The following is a 20,462-nucleotide window of genomic DNA, read 5'->3' as shown; positions in this document are numbered from 1 at the left end:
GCTCGAATCCTTTGTATTCATAAAAGAGTAGGCGAGAACTACCAGGGTTTTGGACTATTTCTCGCGAGATTCGGACGTGCGTATACTGATGTTGCGTTCGAATATGCCTACTTACCTACTATATAGTAGGCGAAAACAGTACGTGAAAGGAGAAGTGTGTTCGAAACCTCAGTAATCATAAAAGAGTAGGCGAGAAGTTCCCGGATGGCTTACTGATTCCGCCCAGATTGTGAAGCCCCCATCGTCGGATACTTTTCTATCCCTGCCTTCCCATGAGGCCACAGGAAAGGAGACGTCAGGCGGAGAAAAGCCAATCAAATGTGAGTATTACAAACCAAAATCACCGTTCCTTGTGTTAAAATCGCATTTGTTGGACTACTGTAGAGTAACGTTAAACTGTTGAATTGTTAAAAGTGTAAAGACGACAGACAGTATAGTGTAGTTGTGATTGGGCTGTAAAAACACGTTTTATTATGTATGAGCTCCAGTAACACACACACTCGTCTCCAAAGTGGATTTACATAAACGATATACTTAAAGATAAAGATGCTTACTAAATGTTTATTTAACATCTGACAGGAACATTTTCGATAAGTATTGCAGATGACATCACAGCATGAAATAGACATCTGATCAGAGTGATGTGTGTGTGCTATAATGTAGAGTTCACTGTGGTCAACACTGCTTTACATGAACGTCAGTAATGTTAATAGATCTACATAAAGTAACTAAACATAAGTTATCTTTTTTTATTTGTCCATTAGTACTGTTGATGAATTGAGGAACATTAACACATCAGCAACTACCTCAACATTTAAGGCTATTGAGCACATAAACTTTTATGCTTTTATCAAGGTGTTGTTTAAGATCCAGGTAACGTGAATGTTGTCTGATGTTACAGGGGCAGAAGAGCTTATGTGTGTTTATCTGGTGGAGACTGGAGAGAGGCTGATGAAGGAAGGCTGTCATCAAAGGCTTTGAGTATACTACAGAAATGAATAAAACATACATTTAAATCTTAAGTTGTATTTTATTTTAATTTCAAACAGAGTTATTTCAGCACTTTTCTGATTCTTGAAGTCTGTGCGTTTGCTGCAGAGCTTCTGTGGATGAGCCTTGCTCAAGGAAACCTTCTGCTTATCAGTTCAGTCTTTAGCCCACTACACCACAAAAGTCATAAAGCTACAATACAAATAGCATGTAATTGTAAAAAATATTAAATCAAATATGGCAAGAAATGGGATGCTGACAACATTAATTGTAAAAGGTTTTCAGTAGTCATGCTGATGGAGAGCAGGCACACAGATGTTTGGAGCAGACATCAGCAGTCAGAGATTGTCCCGCACATGTTCTCCCACTCTTGCTTCAGGGTTGTGGGGTTCAGGAGGACATGATGGACATGATGGACGGCTAGGACAGACGAAGGTGTTCACGGTGGTCAACTGCTTCATCAACATAAAGCCACAAAATTGGCACAGCTGTGTTGAGATGGCAGCAGATGTGGGCTTCACCGCCTGTAAATGTGTGATGGTTTGTTAGAACAATACGTTTGAATAAAGCTTTGTTTCATGGTGACTTATTCATTTGTGATGTTTACTTTTATTAATTCTTTTACTCATTAATTCATGTTTCCTATTGTTGTCAGTAAATAAAATATTTTATTAACTCATGCATTTATTCATTGCTTGACTGAAAATTGGTATTCACATCGGCTGCATTTGTTCTAGTGTATTTTCATGCATCGCTATGTCATAACATCAAGTTGCATTTTGCTTGTTTTACTAAAACAATATAATTTTCAGTAAAAAAAAAAGTAATATAATTAAGTATTGGTCAGCATTTGTTATTATTATTATTGTAAGTGTTTTCGTGGGCTAGCAATGCAATTCATTCTGGGGTAATCTTAATTTTGAATAGTAATAACTTACATTTTAAGAGTATAAAATCAACAGTTTTCTCCAAAGGTGAGATCCTCGAGCAGCTGAAAGAGTCTCTGTGCAAACACTGAGGGAAACTGCACAGGTCGGGCTGTGGAGTTACTGATGCTTTGAGCTGTTACTGCACCTGTCACTCATATCTTTTATTTTATAATTACATGGTTGTGTCTTTAACAATCCTAATAATAAAACAAATATCATGGGTTTGCATACATTATATACGAAGAAAAAACAATAACAAGGTTAGACATCTTTGAATAAGGGATTGAGGGATAAAACAGGAGTTAAATTTAAAAAGGAAAATATAAAGGAGATTTAGGCCAATTTTACTTGTGGATGACATGTTTTGCATATAAAATAAAGAAATTAACAACATATTTAAGAGATCACGATTGTGGGTTTTGGTAAGGATAAAACTGGGTCAGATTAGTAGGGTTAATATCACAAAATAAACGGGCAGCTGTTTCTTCAACAAGCCCACACAATTAGCAAGTTTAATCAATATTAAGATATTTATAGATCGATGAATTAAACATGTCACTCGTCTTTCAAGTTGTTGCGCTTGAGATAACGTCGTAGGTCACATGATAACGTCAACATGGCGCATAAAGTGCGGATCGCATTCATACTTAACGAGATCAGGCAATATAGTACCTACTCTTTTAGAGCTCGTTAAGTAAGTACTTATTGAAAATGAGTACCTACTCAATGAGTATGCGGTTTCGAACGCAGCCAAAGCGTGGCGCAAAGAAAAATGAAGCGCAAAGGAAAGCTTGCGCCGCAGAGGCACGGATGACGGAAACGCGGATTTAAAGGAGCGGCGCAAAGGTGTTGCAAAGTCAGTGCTGCAAGTTTTACTTTGCTAAACTTTATTTTTTCTCTCAGTGGTAACTTTTCTTTTGCAATTATTATTTTTTTACTTGCAAAAAAGCATTTTTTTCTCAATATTCTATTTTTTTTTTTTGCAAAATTATTTTTTTTTTTTTGCAAAACTTTTTTTTTTTGCAAAACATATTTTTTGTTTGCAAAACATTGTGTTATTTTGCAGATATATGTGGCCCTATTTTGACTCCATACTGCACCGGCTGTAATCGCCGGCTGCTCTCGAATCGCTCACGGCACTTTGTTGACATACGTCACTGTCACGTGGCGTCGGCGCTGCCTCAAGTCGGACAAAATTTCTAACCGGCATGCACTGCTTCAAGTCAGCCGCCGATCGGTCTGCGCATCGCTGGGTGAAGTCGAACAAGCCTAAAGACATGAATACAAACAAGACCCAAAACTGTTACAGAAATATGTGGGAAAAAATTTCATTTTCCCATTAAATGCAATGCATATACATTGGATCTAATTTGTTCTTGGAGCAACATGTAATGCAAAAAGAAGTCTAATAATGGGAGTAATAGTTGGCAACATTTTCATAATAATATCTAATATTTTATAGGAACATCGATATGTAATTTATTTCCCTATTCACTTGTTGTGTCTCCCAAAATGCCTGAAAAACATGTTTTAAGTCCCGGTGTCTCTACAGTGGACATGAAATCAATGCCCTGTTCTGTAACAGAAAGTAAGATTAGAAACCCCATAATATTTTCCTGAGATGTAGATTTAACCAACCATTAGAAAAGTAGTCAGATTTAAATGATAATTACAAAATATTATTAACCTATATAAGAGTGCTTGATCATTCAGTCATTTTTAAAGACCAAAGGAGAAGTTGTTGTTCAGGTGAAACCTCAAAACAAATGGCATCTCTGAAAATTTTTTGACGTTGTCAGAGAAATTCACTAAACTATAATGTCCTCGTACGAGGACAGTGGCACCCAGGAGGTTACAACGTGTTAAAAAAAATTATAATGTTTGTTGTAAACATCCATACTGTCATGTCCTTTGATGAACACAGAGTGGCGTGCTGGAGCTGAATCGCGTTGATGACAAACGACAGCGGTAGATGTCGCTGTTTGCACGGTCTCCATCATGACTCAGCATGAGAGACTTTTATTTTGAAACGCATGTGATCGCTTTATCCTGATTCACAGTCGTAGCAGTAGTTCCGCGGCGGCGGCGGTATTAGTGGGAACTGTGGACTCGGTTCTGTTGCTGTGGATGGGCCGGAGATGGCGGAGTACAGTCAGACGGGTATATTAACGGCCCTGCTGCTGTTTACTGTGGTAACAGTGAGGGATATTTATGTGGGCCGTAACAGCATGACACCTCACGACAGCACCGGATCCGAAATGCACACACAGAGACAGAACAAACACACATTCTACACGGGTCCGGTTCTCAAGTTCCAGTTCTGGTGAGAGACTCCACATACATTCATGCTATTCAGTGTTTCATTGTCAGTTTAAATCCCCCAGGGCTGCTAAGCTAATACGGCTAATACTCTAGCATGCCCGAATTAAAAACAAATAAAAAATAATGCGTAATATTATATTTAAATAGATAAATATACATTAATATAATTGTAACATGCATAATAACTTTATTTACATCATAAAGAGGATGACTTTAGATAAATTGGGCCTATTTTGTCTAGGAATGACTGCCAAGAGCCCGCAATTTGCGTCAATCCACCCTGTAAATAGGTTATAATCATAAAGCATATTTTACAACACATGGATATGTATGTACATCATTGCTGCAAAAAAAAAAAAAAAAAAAACTGCTCGTTGTCGTGCATTCTTGTCTTTACGTGAAATGTTGAAATCAGCACATTATTATAAATCTGCTTAACCTCCTAAAACCTAGGAGAACAAAGACTTTTAAATGTAATATTTTTTTTTCATGTCATTACATTGTTTAGAGCAGTGGTTCTCAACCTTTTTTTCAGTGATGTAACGTTACCCCCTGTGAAATATTTTTTTCAGCCAAGTACCCCCTAACCAGCGCAAAGCATTTTTGGTTGAAAAATAAAAAAAATACTTAAAACAGAGCACTGCCATCAGTGTCTGATTTATTAAACTTTGGAACAGATAAATGCATACAAAATTCAAACATTTGAACAAAAGAAACTATTTCGAACATTTTAAGTGATAGTAATCCATGACTACATTTATTGCAAATATTTCTCATCACTAAAATGTAGTGATTCAAACTAATGTAGTGAAAACATTCCTTATTTCTGAAATGGAAACTGGGGACATTTTCTATTTGAGTGGTCAAAATAGCACTAAAATCTAATTTATTATATTTGAATAAAAAAACAGGGACAATACATTTTTGTTGTTGTTGTGGAGTCCCTATATTATTATTAACATTAATTATTATGATTTAGTTCGATTATTAGGATTTTTCGTCTGGATTTAATACAATTAAACAAAAACAATCAAAACAGTTAATGGTAAGCTAACCATTGTAAATAAGCAGTTCAAAACAATATTGTAACATGACTTAACAAAAACACATTACAAAAAGAAAACATAAATATGATAAATACAACTATTCAACAAAAAGTGTAACATTTTATAATTGTATTTAAGTTTATACTATTTAAATAACTTTTTTTACTTCAAAAGTTTTATGTTTATGCTTGAAAATAATTCTTACTATCCTTAATTGGTCTTGTTATTTTGCATTTTAGGCTTATTTTAAGCAGAAAGTATATGTATTCTGCTCATGTATTGGTTGCAAGTGTAATTGTTTGGGTTTTTTAATATTTAAGTTATAGTTCAAAATCACTGCGTTGTGACTGCGGAACTTTTGGGGACAAAACAATCCCGCACCTTGTTGAGGCTCTGTTATAAAGCACATACAAACAATATTACTTTAAATTAAAAACAAATAGTTAGTATGTTACTACCTTGAAAGCGATAACAAGGTTTCTTTTGATATTTGACGATAATGGTGCTCTGTCTGCTCTCGACTCGGTACGTTCTTCATGAAGTAGTTAGCGGCGCTCACACGACCAAGTAGAGTCAGCGTAGCTCACAGCGCCATCTGCTGGTGAAAATAATCTACATGATTGCTCCTATGACCAGCAGCTGCTGTATGTTGGTTGGGCGCTTTTTTCCAATATATCTGCAGGTTTTTCGGAACGAGCTGTAAAACGGGGACATTTCCGGGGACAACTCTAGTCGGGGACAGAACATTAAAAACCGGGACTGTACCCGGGAAACAACGACGTCTGGTCACCCTATCGTTGATCCAAGTGATTGACAGGTGATGCTAGGCGGCATATGACAGGTTGGGTCAAACCATCCTGGTATGGGGGAGACTCTGGGTTTTTAGGATAATGAAATTGAATAGCCTACTGAATATAAAAATAATTTTATGAACTTGTACTTATATTTTCCTGAAATATTTATTAAATATATATTTTTAAAGGATTTTTGCATGGATGCTACTTTTTAAATATATGCAGGCAATATTTTAAAATCTCACGTACCCCCTGGAGTGCCAACGCACACCCCCATTTGAGAACCACTGGTTTAGAGCATGATATATATATATATATATATATATATATATATATATATATATATATATATATATATATATATATATATATATATATATATATATATATATATATATATATATATATATATATAAATAAACAAATAAACAAATACATATGCATATTTTTAGGAACACATCTATAAAAATATGCCTTGCCTGTATTTCAAGTTGATAAAATAATTTCAAATCCATATCAGTTTAATTGTGGCCGCGCGCGCGATCTGCCTGCACTGCAGTCGTCGAGATGGATCCTGAGGAGTTGAAGAAAAGATAGCCGCAAATGTGGAAGTTCATCGCTGAGGCAGCACGCAGATAACTGTGGTAACAAACCAAGCACAAGCAGTTCTATTGAGCAGTATTTTTGTTATGTTTCCTGAGTTTGGTCTCTTAATAACACTGTCTTAGTAGCTTACATTAAGCCACGTTAAGCGTTTTAGAATGTCTCGGCTGAAGTTGTCCTTGTGTTAATGGTTGTGTAGTAACTTTTGTATGCTGGCAATAAACATTTTTGTAAGTGTGTCTTGTGATATGTGATATGCTAAACTGATTTTATTGCGGGTCGGGTGTCAGTTCTATTTTAAGCGTGTCGGGTCAGGTGTGGATTTTATTTAGTGCTGTTGTCGGAAAACGGGTCGGATGCGGTTTTAAGCACTGTGGGTACGGGCGGGTCATTTATCATTTACAAAATCGGACCCTTGCAGGACTCTGCCACAGCACGCCTTCAGGGGTCTAGTGGGGTCCATGCCTCGATGGGTCAGGGCTGCTTAAACGAGACCAACATAATATTTGGAGTATATAGGTCATAAATTGTTCACAACAAGTGTGTTCACATCTATGACATGCATTTAGAAAATAGATGTGAATTTTAATCTCATGCTGACTTGTGTGCGGATTTCATATTCATGACCATTTCTAAAGTGATTCATCACAGCAATTAACTATGTGTTTGTTTTCAGTATATCCTGAGGGTACAGTAAGGTGTTCCAGGAGTACTCCCGGTCCATCAGCCAGCTGTACCCAGACATCCGAATCGAGGGAGAGAATTACCCTCCCAAACCCATCAACAAGTGAGAGTGCATTCTTCCAGATGTTATGTAATTGACCCTCTGTCAGACAGTGGTTTAGTTCTGACTTTACTCATGATGTGTCTTTCTCTGCAGATACTTAGGAAACTTCATCTCCTATTTCAAACTGCTTGCCATCGCTTTGATTGTGACTGGACAAAATCCTTTCCAAATGTTTGGAATGAACACTCCAAGAATATGGTCCTGGGGACAGGAGAATAAGGTAATGTTGTTGAAGAAGCGCTTGAACTCTAACCTGGTTTTAAAGCGGAGTCGATGCTGAAGATAAACTTTCACTGTCACCGTGTCATAGTTGAACTGACGCAAAGCCTGTTCTGAGGAATGAGCAGCATTTCAGAGCCGTAACCACGTCATTCAGTTTGAAGGGCATGAATTGGCAGAATGTGTACAATGGCGTATTGATTGTAAACGCCTGTGTTATAGACATGAAATAAATACGTTGCAAATTTTTAGGAGACCCTGGTTACATCAGCAGAAAAGTCGTTTCAAAGCTGGACTTTAATTTTTAGGAACAATTATGAAAACAAACACTGTTTTTGTTTAGAAAAGCATGCACTGATGAATCATGCTCCATGAGACCACAGGTAAAATATTAACTAATAATACCATAGGCCAATTATAACCATTACATTAAATCCTGTTTCTACATTATTTCCAGCTCAATATGCTGTTTGACTTTGAAATATGCCATATTATGTGACACATTACAGTCTTTAATCAAATTAGGCAAGCGTTTCACACCATGACATTTGGTCAAGAGGTGCATGATGTTATTGACGCTCATCCTGCACTGCAGGCCTATTTTATTGGAGGGTTGCAAGAATTATTTGACAGTTAAGTCGTGATTTTAATTGTGTGTGTGTGTGTGTGTGTGTGTGTGTGTGTGTGTGCACACTCACATATACACACGCACGCACATATACATTCACATATTCACATACACACACTCACATATTCACACTCTCATACACACACTCACATAAACACTCACATATTCACATACACACACTCACATATACATACACACGCTCACATATACACTCACACGCTCACATATACACTGACATATACACAGTGTATCTGGAAAGTATTCACAGCACTTCATTTTTCCCATATGTTTTTGTTACAGCCTTATTTCAAAATGGATTAAATTAATTATTTTCCTCAAAATTCTACAAACAATACCCCATAATGACAAGGTGGGAAAAAAAACGGAAATAAATCACATTTACATAAGTATCCACAGCCTTTGCTCAATACTTTGTTGAAGCACCTTTGGCACCAATTACAGTCTCAAGTCTTTTCGAGTATGATGCTACAAGCTTGGCACACTTATTTTTGGGCAGTTTTTCCCACTCTTCTTTGCAGGACTATGGCAAGCCGTTTTAGCTTAACTTGTTCCCAGCGTTACTCGTCGTAATTGCATTTTTACTAATAATAATTGAATTAGAGAGCTCTACAATTCAATTCTTACTAGTAACAATTACAATTAGAGAGCTCTCTAATTCAATTCTTACTTGTAACAATTCCAATACGGAGCTCTAATTCAATTCTTACTAGTAACAATTCCAATTAGAGAGCTCTACAAATGAATTGTTACTTGTAAGAATTCCAATTAAAGAGCTCTACAATTCAATTCTTACTAGTAACTATTACAATTAGAGAGCTCTGCAATTGCATTTTTATTAGTAATAATTGAATTGGAGAGCTCTCTAATTCAATTGTTACTAGTAAGAATTCCAATTAGAGAGCTCTCTAATCAAAATATTACTAGTAACAATTACAATTGCAGAGCTCTCTAATTGAATTTTTACTAGTAAAAAAACAAATTAAAGATGTATAATTGCAGAGCTCTGTAATTTAATGGTTACTAGTAAGAATGCAATTGCAGAGCTCTAATTCAATTACAGAGCTCTGCAATTATACATCTTTAATTTGTTTTTTTACTTGTAAAAATTCAATTAGAGAGCTCTGCAATCCAATGCTTACTAGTAACAATTGAATTAGAGAGCTCTAAATAAATTACAGAGCTCTCTAATTTAATTGTTACTAGTAAGAATTTGAATTACAGAGCTCTACAAATAAATTCTTACTAGTAATAATTAGAATTAGAGAGCTCTGTAATTGAATTGTTACTAGTAAGAATGCAATTGCAGAGCTCTCTAATCCAATTACAGAGCTCTAATTTAATTGTTACTAGTAAGCACTGAATTAGAGAGCTCTTTAATTGGAATTCTTACTAGTAACAATTCAATAACAGAGCTCTCTAATTCTATACTTGTAAATATGTAATTGTAGAGCTCTACAATGGCATTTCTTACTAGTAAGAATTGAATTGCAGAGCTCTCTATTCAGTACTACCTCATTATGATAATTAGGGTACTCCTCACGCATATTCACAAAATGGCCGACTGCACTGCAGGTTGTTCAGTCAAGGCATTTTTAATGATGAATAGAAATGCAGAGGCGCTAATGGTCTGCAACACAAAGTTGATTTGGCGCTAATTTGATATAAGATTTAATGTTATATTAAATATGTTTTTTTTTTAAATGTTGTAGTTTATGTGGCAAATGAGAATCGATAAAATTATTGAAGAAATTGAGACAAAGGTCTTGTTAATGTTTTTTAGTTTTGTTCAAGGTAATAAAAGCAAAAGTTTTTCCAATAATGGAAGAATGTGTAAAAGTAAGGTATTTTAGGTAAAATAATATAAGTAATCATATAGTTTCTGTATTTTTAAAATGAACCTATTTATTGAACAAAAATGAATTATTTTATGTATCAAAATAGTACAAACTTTGCTAAAGTGAACAAGTATAGACATTATTAAAAACATTATTTTCTGCAATCATATAATATGGGAATAGTGAAAAGCAAATAAGGTGTGAACGAATCATTTGAATGAATGATTCAATTAATCACTCATTAAGACCGAATTGGGCTGCCACCTACTGGTCGTTTTAGACAAGCCTAAAATTAAAAAAAAATCCTCCAAAATTTGCAAGATATCATCTTATCCTTGTCGAAAAAAAATCCCCCAAAACATATGTAGCCTATATTTTTTGTCTATATCGCATACCCCTATTTGGACTTGTATTTGTTTGTTTGGTCATGAGAATAAAAAAAAAATGTTAGGCTACAAAAAAACGATTTAAAGCCAGAATAGGTTTAGCCTATTTAAATATATCTCCTTCCAACCTACAGTCGGCTATTCCACCGTTCACACTTTGTGGGTGTATTTAATATAATATAATATTTTAAAATTGTTCTTATTATTTATAATATTCAAAAAAATGTAGTCATTATTTCTCTCTCATACTTATATTCCATATATAGTAGTTATTGGGTAATTAAAACAAACATGATGGATAAAAAAAGAGAGAAATACATTTTAAATCATTATGTCAGAGTGACGGCTAGTCTAATAATGAACCTATATGTAGCTCAGCATTTGCAAACATGTTACAGTGCATAATAAACACAAAAATTAGATTATATTTTGTCTGGTAATTTTTATCATTACTAGGACCAGCAGCAAGGAGACATGTTTTCTCTGCTCTTTAATAATTTTTAGAGTATAAAGATGTGAATTAATGTAGTGATTAAATATTATATTTTAATTGCAAAATATAGCTATATAGCTATCCAAGTTGTCTAATGGGACTTTTATTTTGAAGTGTAGCGCCACCGGCAGGATTTGCTGAGGGAAATGGGTGTAATCGCAAATCTGTTTTGCATCTAATGAATACAAGTTCTTACTAGTAAGAATACAATTGTAGAGCTCTATAATTGTGTTCTTACTAGTAAGAATACAATTGTAGAGCTCTATAATTGTAATTTGTATTAGTAAGAACTGATTTAGAGAGCTCTCTAATTCAATTGCAGAGCTCTCTAATGCAATTGCAGAGCTCTGTAATTGAATTAGAGAGCTCTGTAATTGGAATTGTTACTTGTAAGAATTGAATTATAGAGCTGTCCAATTGGAATTGTTACTAGTAAGAATTGAATTAGAGAGCTCGCTTATCATAGTGGTTACTAGTAATAATTGAATTATAGAGCTCTCTAATTGTAATTGTTACTAGTAAGAATTGAATTGTAGAGCTCTCTAATTCAATTTTTACTAGTAAAAATGCAATTACGACGAGTAACGCTGGGAACAATTAAAGCTAAAACGGCTTGCCATACAGGACCTCTCAAGCTCCATCAGGTTGGATGGGGAGCATCAGAGCACAGCCATTTTCAGATCTCTCCAGAGATGTTCAGTTGGGTTCAAGTCTGGCCTCTGGCTTGGCCACTCTTTTCCACCAGAATGAACCAGGTGCTAGTTCAGACAGAGCCAGTGCTAGTGCCAGTTCGTAGTTGGTTCGACTGACGAGCCTTCTAAGAACCGCTTTGCCTTTCCACGGGCTAGAGAGCCACCACAGCACTTACATCACTGTATACGTCTCATCTTTCTCAGCAACGCTTGCGAGGCAGCGGGAAACACAAACACACCAGGCTTGTTCGAGATGCATCGGCGCTGCGCAGACCAATCAGCGTATGATATCAAAACACTGCATGAGCGTCGTATGCTCTCGTTGTCATACGACGACCGGTCTGCACATCTCCGATGCATCTCGAACAAGCCTTCCATCAGCAATGGCGAACGTTGCGTTACTATTTATGCGTTACTTTTTGCGATCCTACATCGGCATGAAAACGCAGCGAATCCAACGCATTTGTGCAGCTCGCTGTAATTTGTATTGACGGAGATTACAATTGAGCCGCTATTGGCTCCATTAGCTGCTATTTCAAAAATGGAAGTCACAAGTTTGTGTTCGTCTTGTTGGTGATGGTAACCCCACCCCCCTCAGCCCCTGACGCAAGCTGTTCTTACTTCTAGACCAGCAATGTTTTGGTGCTACTTAAAGGTCCCATGGCATGGCATTTTTCTATTATTTTATAATGTTTCCTGAGGTGTACTTATATTGTTAGTATGATTTTTACATCATAAAATGTCATAATTTAGAAATAAAAGGCATTTTTTCAATACTGATGTTTGCCCTGTGGCTGAATGCCTTGTTTCAAGAGGCGTGTCTGCTGTGAGACTTCAGTAAAAACGGCCACTGTTGTGATTGGCTGACATCTTTGCATTTGAAATGAGCGGAGGGGGCATGGTTTAACGAGGTCTACGAGGCACGAGCAGGCACGAGCTGCTGCCAGAGAGAAGGATGGACCGGAGTTCACTTCACATCAGTTCTGTCAGTCTCAGTTCAGTGAACTGTTGTAGTTACAGCATATACTTCAGGTTATTAGTCTATTTCTAGTCGGAGGGACTGTCACTCATGTCAGAAAGTTAGTAACTTTAGTAAATTATGGATCAGCGCTGACTGGAGACGCAAACCGTTTAGAACGATTCAGTCCGATTTGGTGAACTGATTCGGTTCACTAAAAAGAACCGGTTCAAAAGAAAGATCGTTCGCGAACCGGACATCACTAATGTACCAGAGACGGAGCTCAGCGATTGCTAACAAAGTTATTTATAGTAACTACTGAGTTATGAGAGCGCTGTCAGTCAGCGCAAGTTTATTGTGTTTGTATCTGAAAGTTCTGAATAAACACGAGTCCCAGTCATACCGAGTCCGTCTTCATCATTATTACCAACTTTGTAACACATGCAATGTACCATTACAGCTGTCGAGATGAACGAGTTGCGAGTAAGTGTTGATAATAGCATTATTTTTAGATATGTTCCTATCATATGAAAAGCGTCAGTGACATTGAGTACACAGCGCAAACAAAGACACAACAGCAGTAATCGAATGTAATCCAGTTTATTGTGGGGAAAGCTGCCTAGCCCGGATATGCTCACGCTTACCCCCCTTCTGCTTAATCTCACGCCACGTAAGGCGCCTCCGCTGTGGGCCAAATGCAGTACTGGGGGTCGGGGATGTTGAAGGCCGACCGGTCAGTGTAGCCCGAGCTTCGGCGTGTGTGAGGTTTATCTCTAAAGATGTGACTGCTGATGTTGAGCAGAAACTCACGACTGTATGTAGAACAGATAGACGCGACGAGGACGTACAAAAACACTGACTCACAAGATAGAAAACACGAAACCCCGTTCTGTCTGGAGAGAGAGAAGCCGCTGCGTGTGCACGAATAATAAATAATTAGCTACTCATCAGAAATCACTGATCACAGATCAGAAGGAACTGAAAAAAGACTTCTGTTTTCATTTGTAAATCCAAACACTGAGAAACTGCCAGCGTTCACTCGTTCACAAGCAATGATCTCTCGAGCGTTTGCATGGGCGTGCCAGATTCTCTGAGCGGAGGAAAGGGAGGTAACCGTTCCTGCTTGGATGTCAAACCAGGAGACTTCAGGATTGGCTAGTCTGGCCTGTCATTTTCTCAAAGGCAGAGAAAGACAGCCAGAACTCGGTTTTACACCGATCAACATTTCTATCCACTTGGGGACAATATTCAGGCTAGGGGAACTCAAATTAATGTTGAAAAACCTCATAAAATGAAAATTTCATGCCATGGGACCTTTAAGAAACACTTTTCCTGGTTCGGAGCTGGTCCTTTGGGTATGGAAAGACAAAGAACCGATTTGAAACTAGGCTCTGGCTCCGAACCAGCACTGCCTCGGTGGAAAAGGGGTATCAGACATTCACAGAGTTGTCCCATAGCCACTCCTTTGTTACCTTGGCTATGTGCTTGGTGTCGTTGTCCTGGGTTTTTTTTCATCAAGGATGTCTCTGTACTTTGCTGCATTTATCTTTCCCTCGATCCTGCCTAGTCTCCCAGTTCCTGCCGCTGAAAAATATCCCCACACCATGCTTCACTGTATGGATGGTACAGGTGATGAGCGGTGCCTGGTTTCCTCCAGACATGACGCTTGCCATTCAGGCCAAAGAGTTCAATCTTAGTTTCATCAGACCACAGAATTTAGTTTCTCATTGTCTGAGAGTCCTTCAGGTGCCTTTTGGCAAACTCCAGGTGGGCTCTCATGTGCCATCTGGCCACTCTACCATACATGCCTGATTGGTGGAGTGCTGCAGAGATGGTTGTTCTGCTGGAAGGTTCCTCCTCTCTCCACAGAGTGACCATCAGGTTCTTGGTTACCTCCCTAAATCCCTCCCCCATCGCTCAGTTTGGCCAGGCAGCCAGCTCTGGGAAGAGTCCTGGTGGTTCCAAACTTCTTCCATTTACGGATGATGGAGGCTTACTGTGCTCATTGGGACTTTTCAATGCTGCAGAAATGTTTTTGTACCCTTCCGCAAGTCTGTGCCTCGATACAATCCTGTCTTGGAGGTGTACAGACAATTCCTTTGACTTCATTGGCTTGCTTTGTGCTCTTACATGTACTGTTAACTGTGGGACCTTAGACAGGTGTGTGCCTTTCCAAATCATGTCCAATCAACTGAATTTACCACAGGTGGACTCCAATCAAGTAGAAACATCTCAAGGATGAACAGTGGAAACGGGATGCACCTGAGCTCAACTTTGAGTGCCATGGCAAAGGCTGTGAATGTACATGTGATGTTTATATACAGTGAGGAAAATAAGTATTTGAACACCCTGCTATTTTGCTAGTTCTCCCACTTAGAAATCATGGAGGGGTCTGAAATTGTCATCGTAGGTGCATGTCCACTGTGAGAGACATAATCTAAAAAAAAATCCAGAAATCACAATGTATGATTTTTGAATTAATGAACTATTTATTTGTATTATACAGCTGCAAATAAGTATTTGAACACCTGTCTATCAGCTAGAATTCTGACCCTCAAAGACCTGTTAGTCTGCCTTTAAAATGTCCACCTCCACTCCATTTATTATCCTAAATTAGATGCTCCTGTTTGAGGTCGTTAGCTGCATAAAGACACCTGTCCACCCCATACAATCAGTAAGAATCCAACTACTAACATGGCCAAGACCAAAGAGCTGTCCAAAGACACTAGAGACAAAATTGTACACCTCCACAAGGCTGGAAAGTGCTACGGGGAAATTGCCAAGCAGCTTGGTGAAAAAAGGTCCACTGTTGGAGCAATCATTAGAAAATGGAAGAAGCTAAACATGACTGTCAGTCTCCCTCGGACTGGGGCTCCATGCAAGATCTCACCTCGTGGGGTCTCAATGATCCTAAGAAAGGTGAGAAATCAGCCCAGAACTACACGGGAGGAGCTGGTCAATGACCTGAAAAGAGCTGGGACCACCGTTTCCAAGGTTACTGTTGGTAATACACTAAGACGTCTTGGTTTGAAATCATGCATGGCACGGAAGGTTCCCCTGCTTAAACCAGCACCTGTCCAGGCCCGTCTTAAGTTTGCCAATGCCCATTTGGATGATCCAGAGGAGTCATGGGAGAAAGTCATGAGGTCAGATGAGACCAAAATATAACTTTTTGGTCATAATTCCACTAAACGTGTTTGGAGGAAGAAGAATGATGTGTACCATCCCAAGAACACCATCCCTACTGTGAAGCATGGGGGTGGTAGCATCATGCTTTGGGGGTGTTTTTCTGCACATGGGACAGGGCGACTGCACTGTATTAAGGAGAGGATGACCGGGGCCATGTATTGCGAGATTTTGGGGAACAACCTCCTTCCCTCAGTTAGAGCATTGAAGATGGGTCGAGGCTGGGTCTTCCAACATGACAATGACCCGAAGCACACAGCTAGGATAACCAAGGAGTGGCTCTGTAAGAAGCATATCAAGGTTCTGGCGTGGCCTAGCCAGTCTCCAGACCTAAACCCAATAGAGAATCTTTGGAGGGAGCTCAAACTCCGTGTTTCTCAGCGACAGGCCAGAAACCTGACTGATCTAGAGAAGATCTGTGTGGAGGAGTGGGCCAAAATCCCTCCTGCAGTGTGTGCAAACCTGGTGAAAGACTACAGGAAACGTTTGACCTCTGTAATTGCAAACAAAGGCTACTGTACCAAATATTAACATTGATTTTCTCAGGTGTTCAAATACTTATTTGCAGCTGTATCATACAAATAAATAGTTAAAAAATCAAACATTGTGATTTCTGGATTTTTTTTTTTTAGATTATGTCTCACAGTGGACATGCACCTACGATGGCAATTTCAGACCCCTCCAGTGGGAGTGGGATAACTTGCAAAATAGCAGGGTGTTCAAATACTTATTTTCCTTACTATCTATATATATATATGTGTGTGTATGTATATGTATATGTATATATATATTATAATATAATATTTAGGCATGTGCCGGTATCAAATTTTCATGTTGCGATTATTTGCTGAAGCTTTTATCACGGTATACGGTATTATCACAATATTGAAATAAGTTGCAAAATAAGTGTTGTCATACTATAACAGGTTTAATAACTTTCTTATAACAAAAGAACCAAACATTTAAATACAATAAACCAATACACAAACATTTATAAAGTAAACAAATATTTAAAATAGATTAAGAGCAAAATAATTATAAAGAACAATAGGTAACACTTTACAATAATGTCTCACCAGTTAATGCATTAACATTAACAAAGAATGAATAGCTACATTTGTACAGAAGTTATTCTTCTTTGATAATGTTAGTTTAAAAAAGCAACTGTTAGTTAGTGTAAGCTCAGGTCCATTAAATACAGTTACAACTTTTGATTTTAATAATGTGTTATTAAATGCTGAAATGTACATTTAACTAAGATTAATACATGCTTTAGAAGTATTTTTCATTGTCAGTTTGTTAATGAATGAACTAATGTTAAATAATGGAGCCTTATTGTAGAGTGTGTGATTGAACAACAGTCAGAACATATTCAAACAATATCTAGGGCATGTAATTTAGTCCAGATTAAAATATAAAATGTTTAAGTTTGAAAATGAATAGCCTTAAGTCTTTAAGTATTAAGTATTAGGTTATGTGATGATGAGCACCGTATTGTTTTGTTTACAAGGGTTAATGGGGAAACGGCTGCATTTCAGCTGTTCCGTCAGGGCCCTCTGCTGTCAGAGAGTGAATGTGTGCACTTCAGTGTGTCTCCTTCACTCATTCCGCCATGTGCTCGGCTCATGCACGGTCTGTTTACATCAGTGCGTTCCTCTTTGACATGTTCATTTTAAACGGTTGATGGGTAGACATGTGCCGGTAAACGGTAATACGATATACCGCAATAATGAACATGCACAATATTGTTATCGTGGGCACTTCAAAATACCGTGAATAATTATTTATTACGAATTATTCAGATTTTTAGAATGTATTTTAAGAATACTTTACCCGTCAACCGTTTAATATGAACAACGCGTCAAAGAGGAACGCACACTGATGTAAACAGACCGTGCATGAGCCGAGCACATGGCGGAAGGCGTGAAGACGCACTGAAGTGCACATTCACTTTCAGACAGCAGAGGGCGCTGATGGAACAGCAGAAATACAGCCGTTTCCCCAGTAATCACAATCCGGTGCTCGTCATCACATAACCTAATACTTAAAGACTTAAAGTCATTTTCAAACTTTTTTTTTTTTTTAAGTTTTAAATTACATGCCCTAGATATTGTTTGAATATGTTCTGACTGTTGTTCAATCACACACTTTACAATATGGCTCCATTATTTAACATTAGTTCATTCATTTACAAACTGACAATGAAAAATACTTATAAAGCATGTATTAATCTTAGTTAAATGTACATTTCAGCATTTAATAACACATTATTAAAATCAAAAGTTGTAACTATTATTTAATGGACCTGAGCTTACACTAACAGTTGCTTTTTTAAACTAACATTATCAAAGAAGAATAACTTCTGTAAAAATGTAGCTATTCCCTTTTTGTTAATGTTAATGCTTTAACTGGCGAGACATTATTGTAAAGTGTTACCTATTGTTCTTTATAATTCTTTAGCACTTTTATCTGTTTCAAATATTTGTTTACTTTATACATTTTTGTGTATTGCTTTATTGTATTTAAATGTTTGGTTCTTTTGTTATAATAAAGTTTTTAAACCTGTTATAGTATGACAACACTTTTTTTGCAACTTTTTTTAAATATCGTGATAATACCGTATACCGTGATAAAAGCTTCAGCAATTAATCGCAACATGAAAATTTGATACCGGCACATGCCTATTGATGGGTAAAGTATTCTTAAAATGCATTCTAAAAATCTGAATAATTCGTAATAAATAATTATTCACGGTATTTTGAAGTGCCCACGATAACAATATTGTGCATGTTCATTATTGCGGTATATTGTATTACCGTTTATCGGCACATGTATAATAAATATATATATTATATTAGGGGTGGGAATCACAGGTCAACACACAATACGATAATATCACGATATTTTGCCCACGATAACGATATATCACGATACCAGCGATTCTGTGACAGACGATATATTGCAAGAAAATCACCCACGATATATCACGATATCATTTTGTAAATGGAAAAAGCATCAAAAAGTCATATCATCATGTATTTAATTTATTAAAACTTCATCTTTTTTGAAATAGCATTAAAGTACAGTAAGTGCATATAAAGTTACAAACAGCCATGAGAGAACAGTTTCTGTGACTAAATAATTTATAATAAAAAAAGGTCACATCTCTAACTTATTCATAGCAGCAACATTTCATATTTGGAAATTGCAAAATGCACATTACTAAAAATTTGCAAAAACACACAGTATAAAACCTTATATAATAAAATATGGTCACATTTGAGTACCAAGAGGTACAATAATAAACTTGTCTTTTAAACATGTAAGTTACACAGTGCCAGAGTCCTGCACGGGTGAAAAACATCCTACGGATACGGGTGCTGGTCGGGTAGTAGGACAAGGGAGAAACACGGGTCTAAACACGTGCAAACGAATATATATATATAATATATATAATCAGCCTACGGGAGTGCAGAATTATTAGGCACGTTGATTTTCTGATCATATTTTTTTTCCAGGCACATTTGACCAATTCCAAACCACAGTAATCCTAATAACTACTATTGATTTAGTATTTAATAATGTATAAGTGATATATAATTGTTCATGAAGGCTGGAAATGAAAATCACCTTATATTCAGGTGTGCAGAATTATTAGGCATGTTTTCTTTTACAGATAAATTGAGCCAAAAAAGAGATTTAACTCAGACTGAAAAGTCAAAAAGTATTAAATGCCCATGAGAAGGATGCAATACTAATGCAATACTAGACATTGCAGTTAAGGCCTGACCATTGGACAGTGAAATGCTCGTTGGGTCAGCAGGATCTGACAAAAACAGGTGGTGAAGAAAAGACACCTGTTAACTGCAAAAGAATTAAGAATTAAGGTGAAGAATTAAGGGTGAAACCATCAGGAACCCTTTAGTCTCCAGCGCCACCATTTTCCAAAGCTGCAACCTACCTGGAGTCTCCAGAAGTGCAAGGTGTCAGGATCTCAGAGACTTCAGTTAGGTAAAGAATCCTAAAAAATGACCCCCACTAGATAAGAATCACAAGCTGAAGTGTTGTAAAATACATGAAGAAGGTTTTTTTATAGGCTTTATGGACAGATAGGTTGAGAGTGACTCTTGAAGGACCAGCACCACATCCTCTAGTACCACTGTTTGAAGAATTCATCTTCCATAATCTGGCAGTACGTTTTGGGAGTTCATTTTTAGTCCATCTCTGCAAAACGGACTTCAGGATGGACTAAAATGAACTCCCAAAACGTACTGCCAGATACTGGAAGATGAATTCTTCAAACAGTGGTACTAGAGGATGTGGTGCTGGTCCTTCAAGAGTCACTCTCAACCTATAAAACCTATAAAGCCTATAAAAAAGCAGGCTTCATGTATTTTACAACAGTTCAGCTTGTGATTCTTATCTTGGGGGTCATTTTTTAGGATTCTTTACCTAACTGAAGTCTCTGAGATCCTGACACCTCGCACTTCTGGAGACTCCAGGTAGGTTGCAGCTCTGGAAAATGGTGGCGCTGGAGACTAAAGGGTTCCTGATGGTTTCACCCTTAATTCTT

At 37.2% G+C, this 20,462-nt stretch overlaps 1 protein-coding gene across 1 annotated transcript in view; it reads left to right on the top strand.

Annotated features, from left to right (window-relative positions):
* Positions 1-3,873: 3,873 nt before the first annotated feature.
* Positions 3,874-20,462, top strand: part of selenot2 (selenoprotein T, 2) — a 25,663-nt gene continuing 9,074 nt past the window's right edge. The window contains exons 1-3 of the mRNA XM_079839233.1: positions 3,874-4,242; positions 7,361-7,471; positions 7,565-7,691. Of these exons, the coding sequence (XP_079695359.1) occupies positions 4,058-4,242; positions 7,361-7,471; positions 7,565-7,691 (423 nt within the window). The 5' untranslated portion in view covers positions 3,874-4,057. The remainder of the gene's footprint in view (positions 4,243-7,360; positions 7,472-7,564; positions 7,692-20,462) is intronic.

Source organism: Gobio gobio (genome assembly GCF_949357685.1).
Source record: "Gobio gobio genome assembly, chromosome: 16".
Lineage (NCBI taxonomy): Eukaryota > Metazoa > Chordata > Actinopteri > Cypriniformes > Gobionidae > Gobio > Gobio gobio.
Note: the sequence above shows the minus strand (reverse complement) of the source record. Positions and strands in the feature narration are given on the sequence as shown.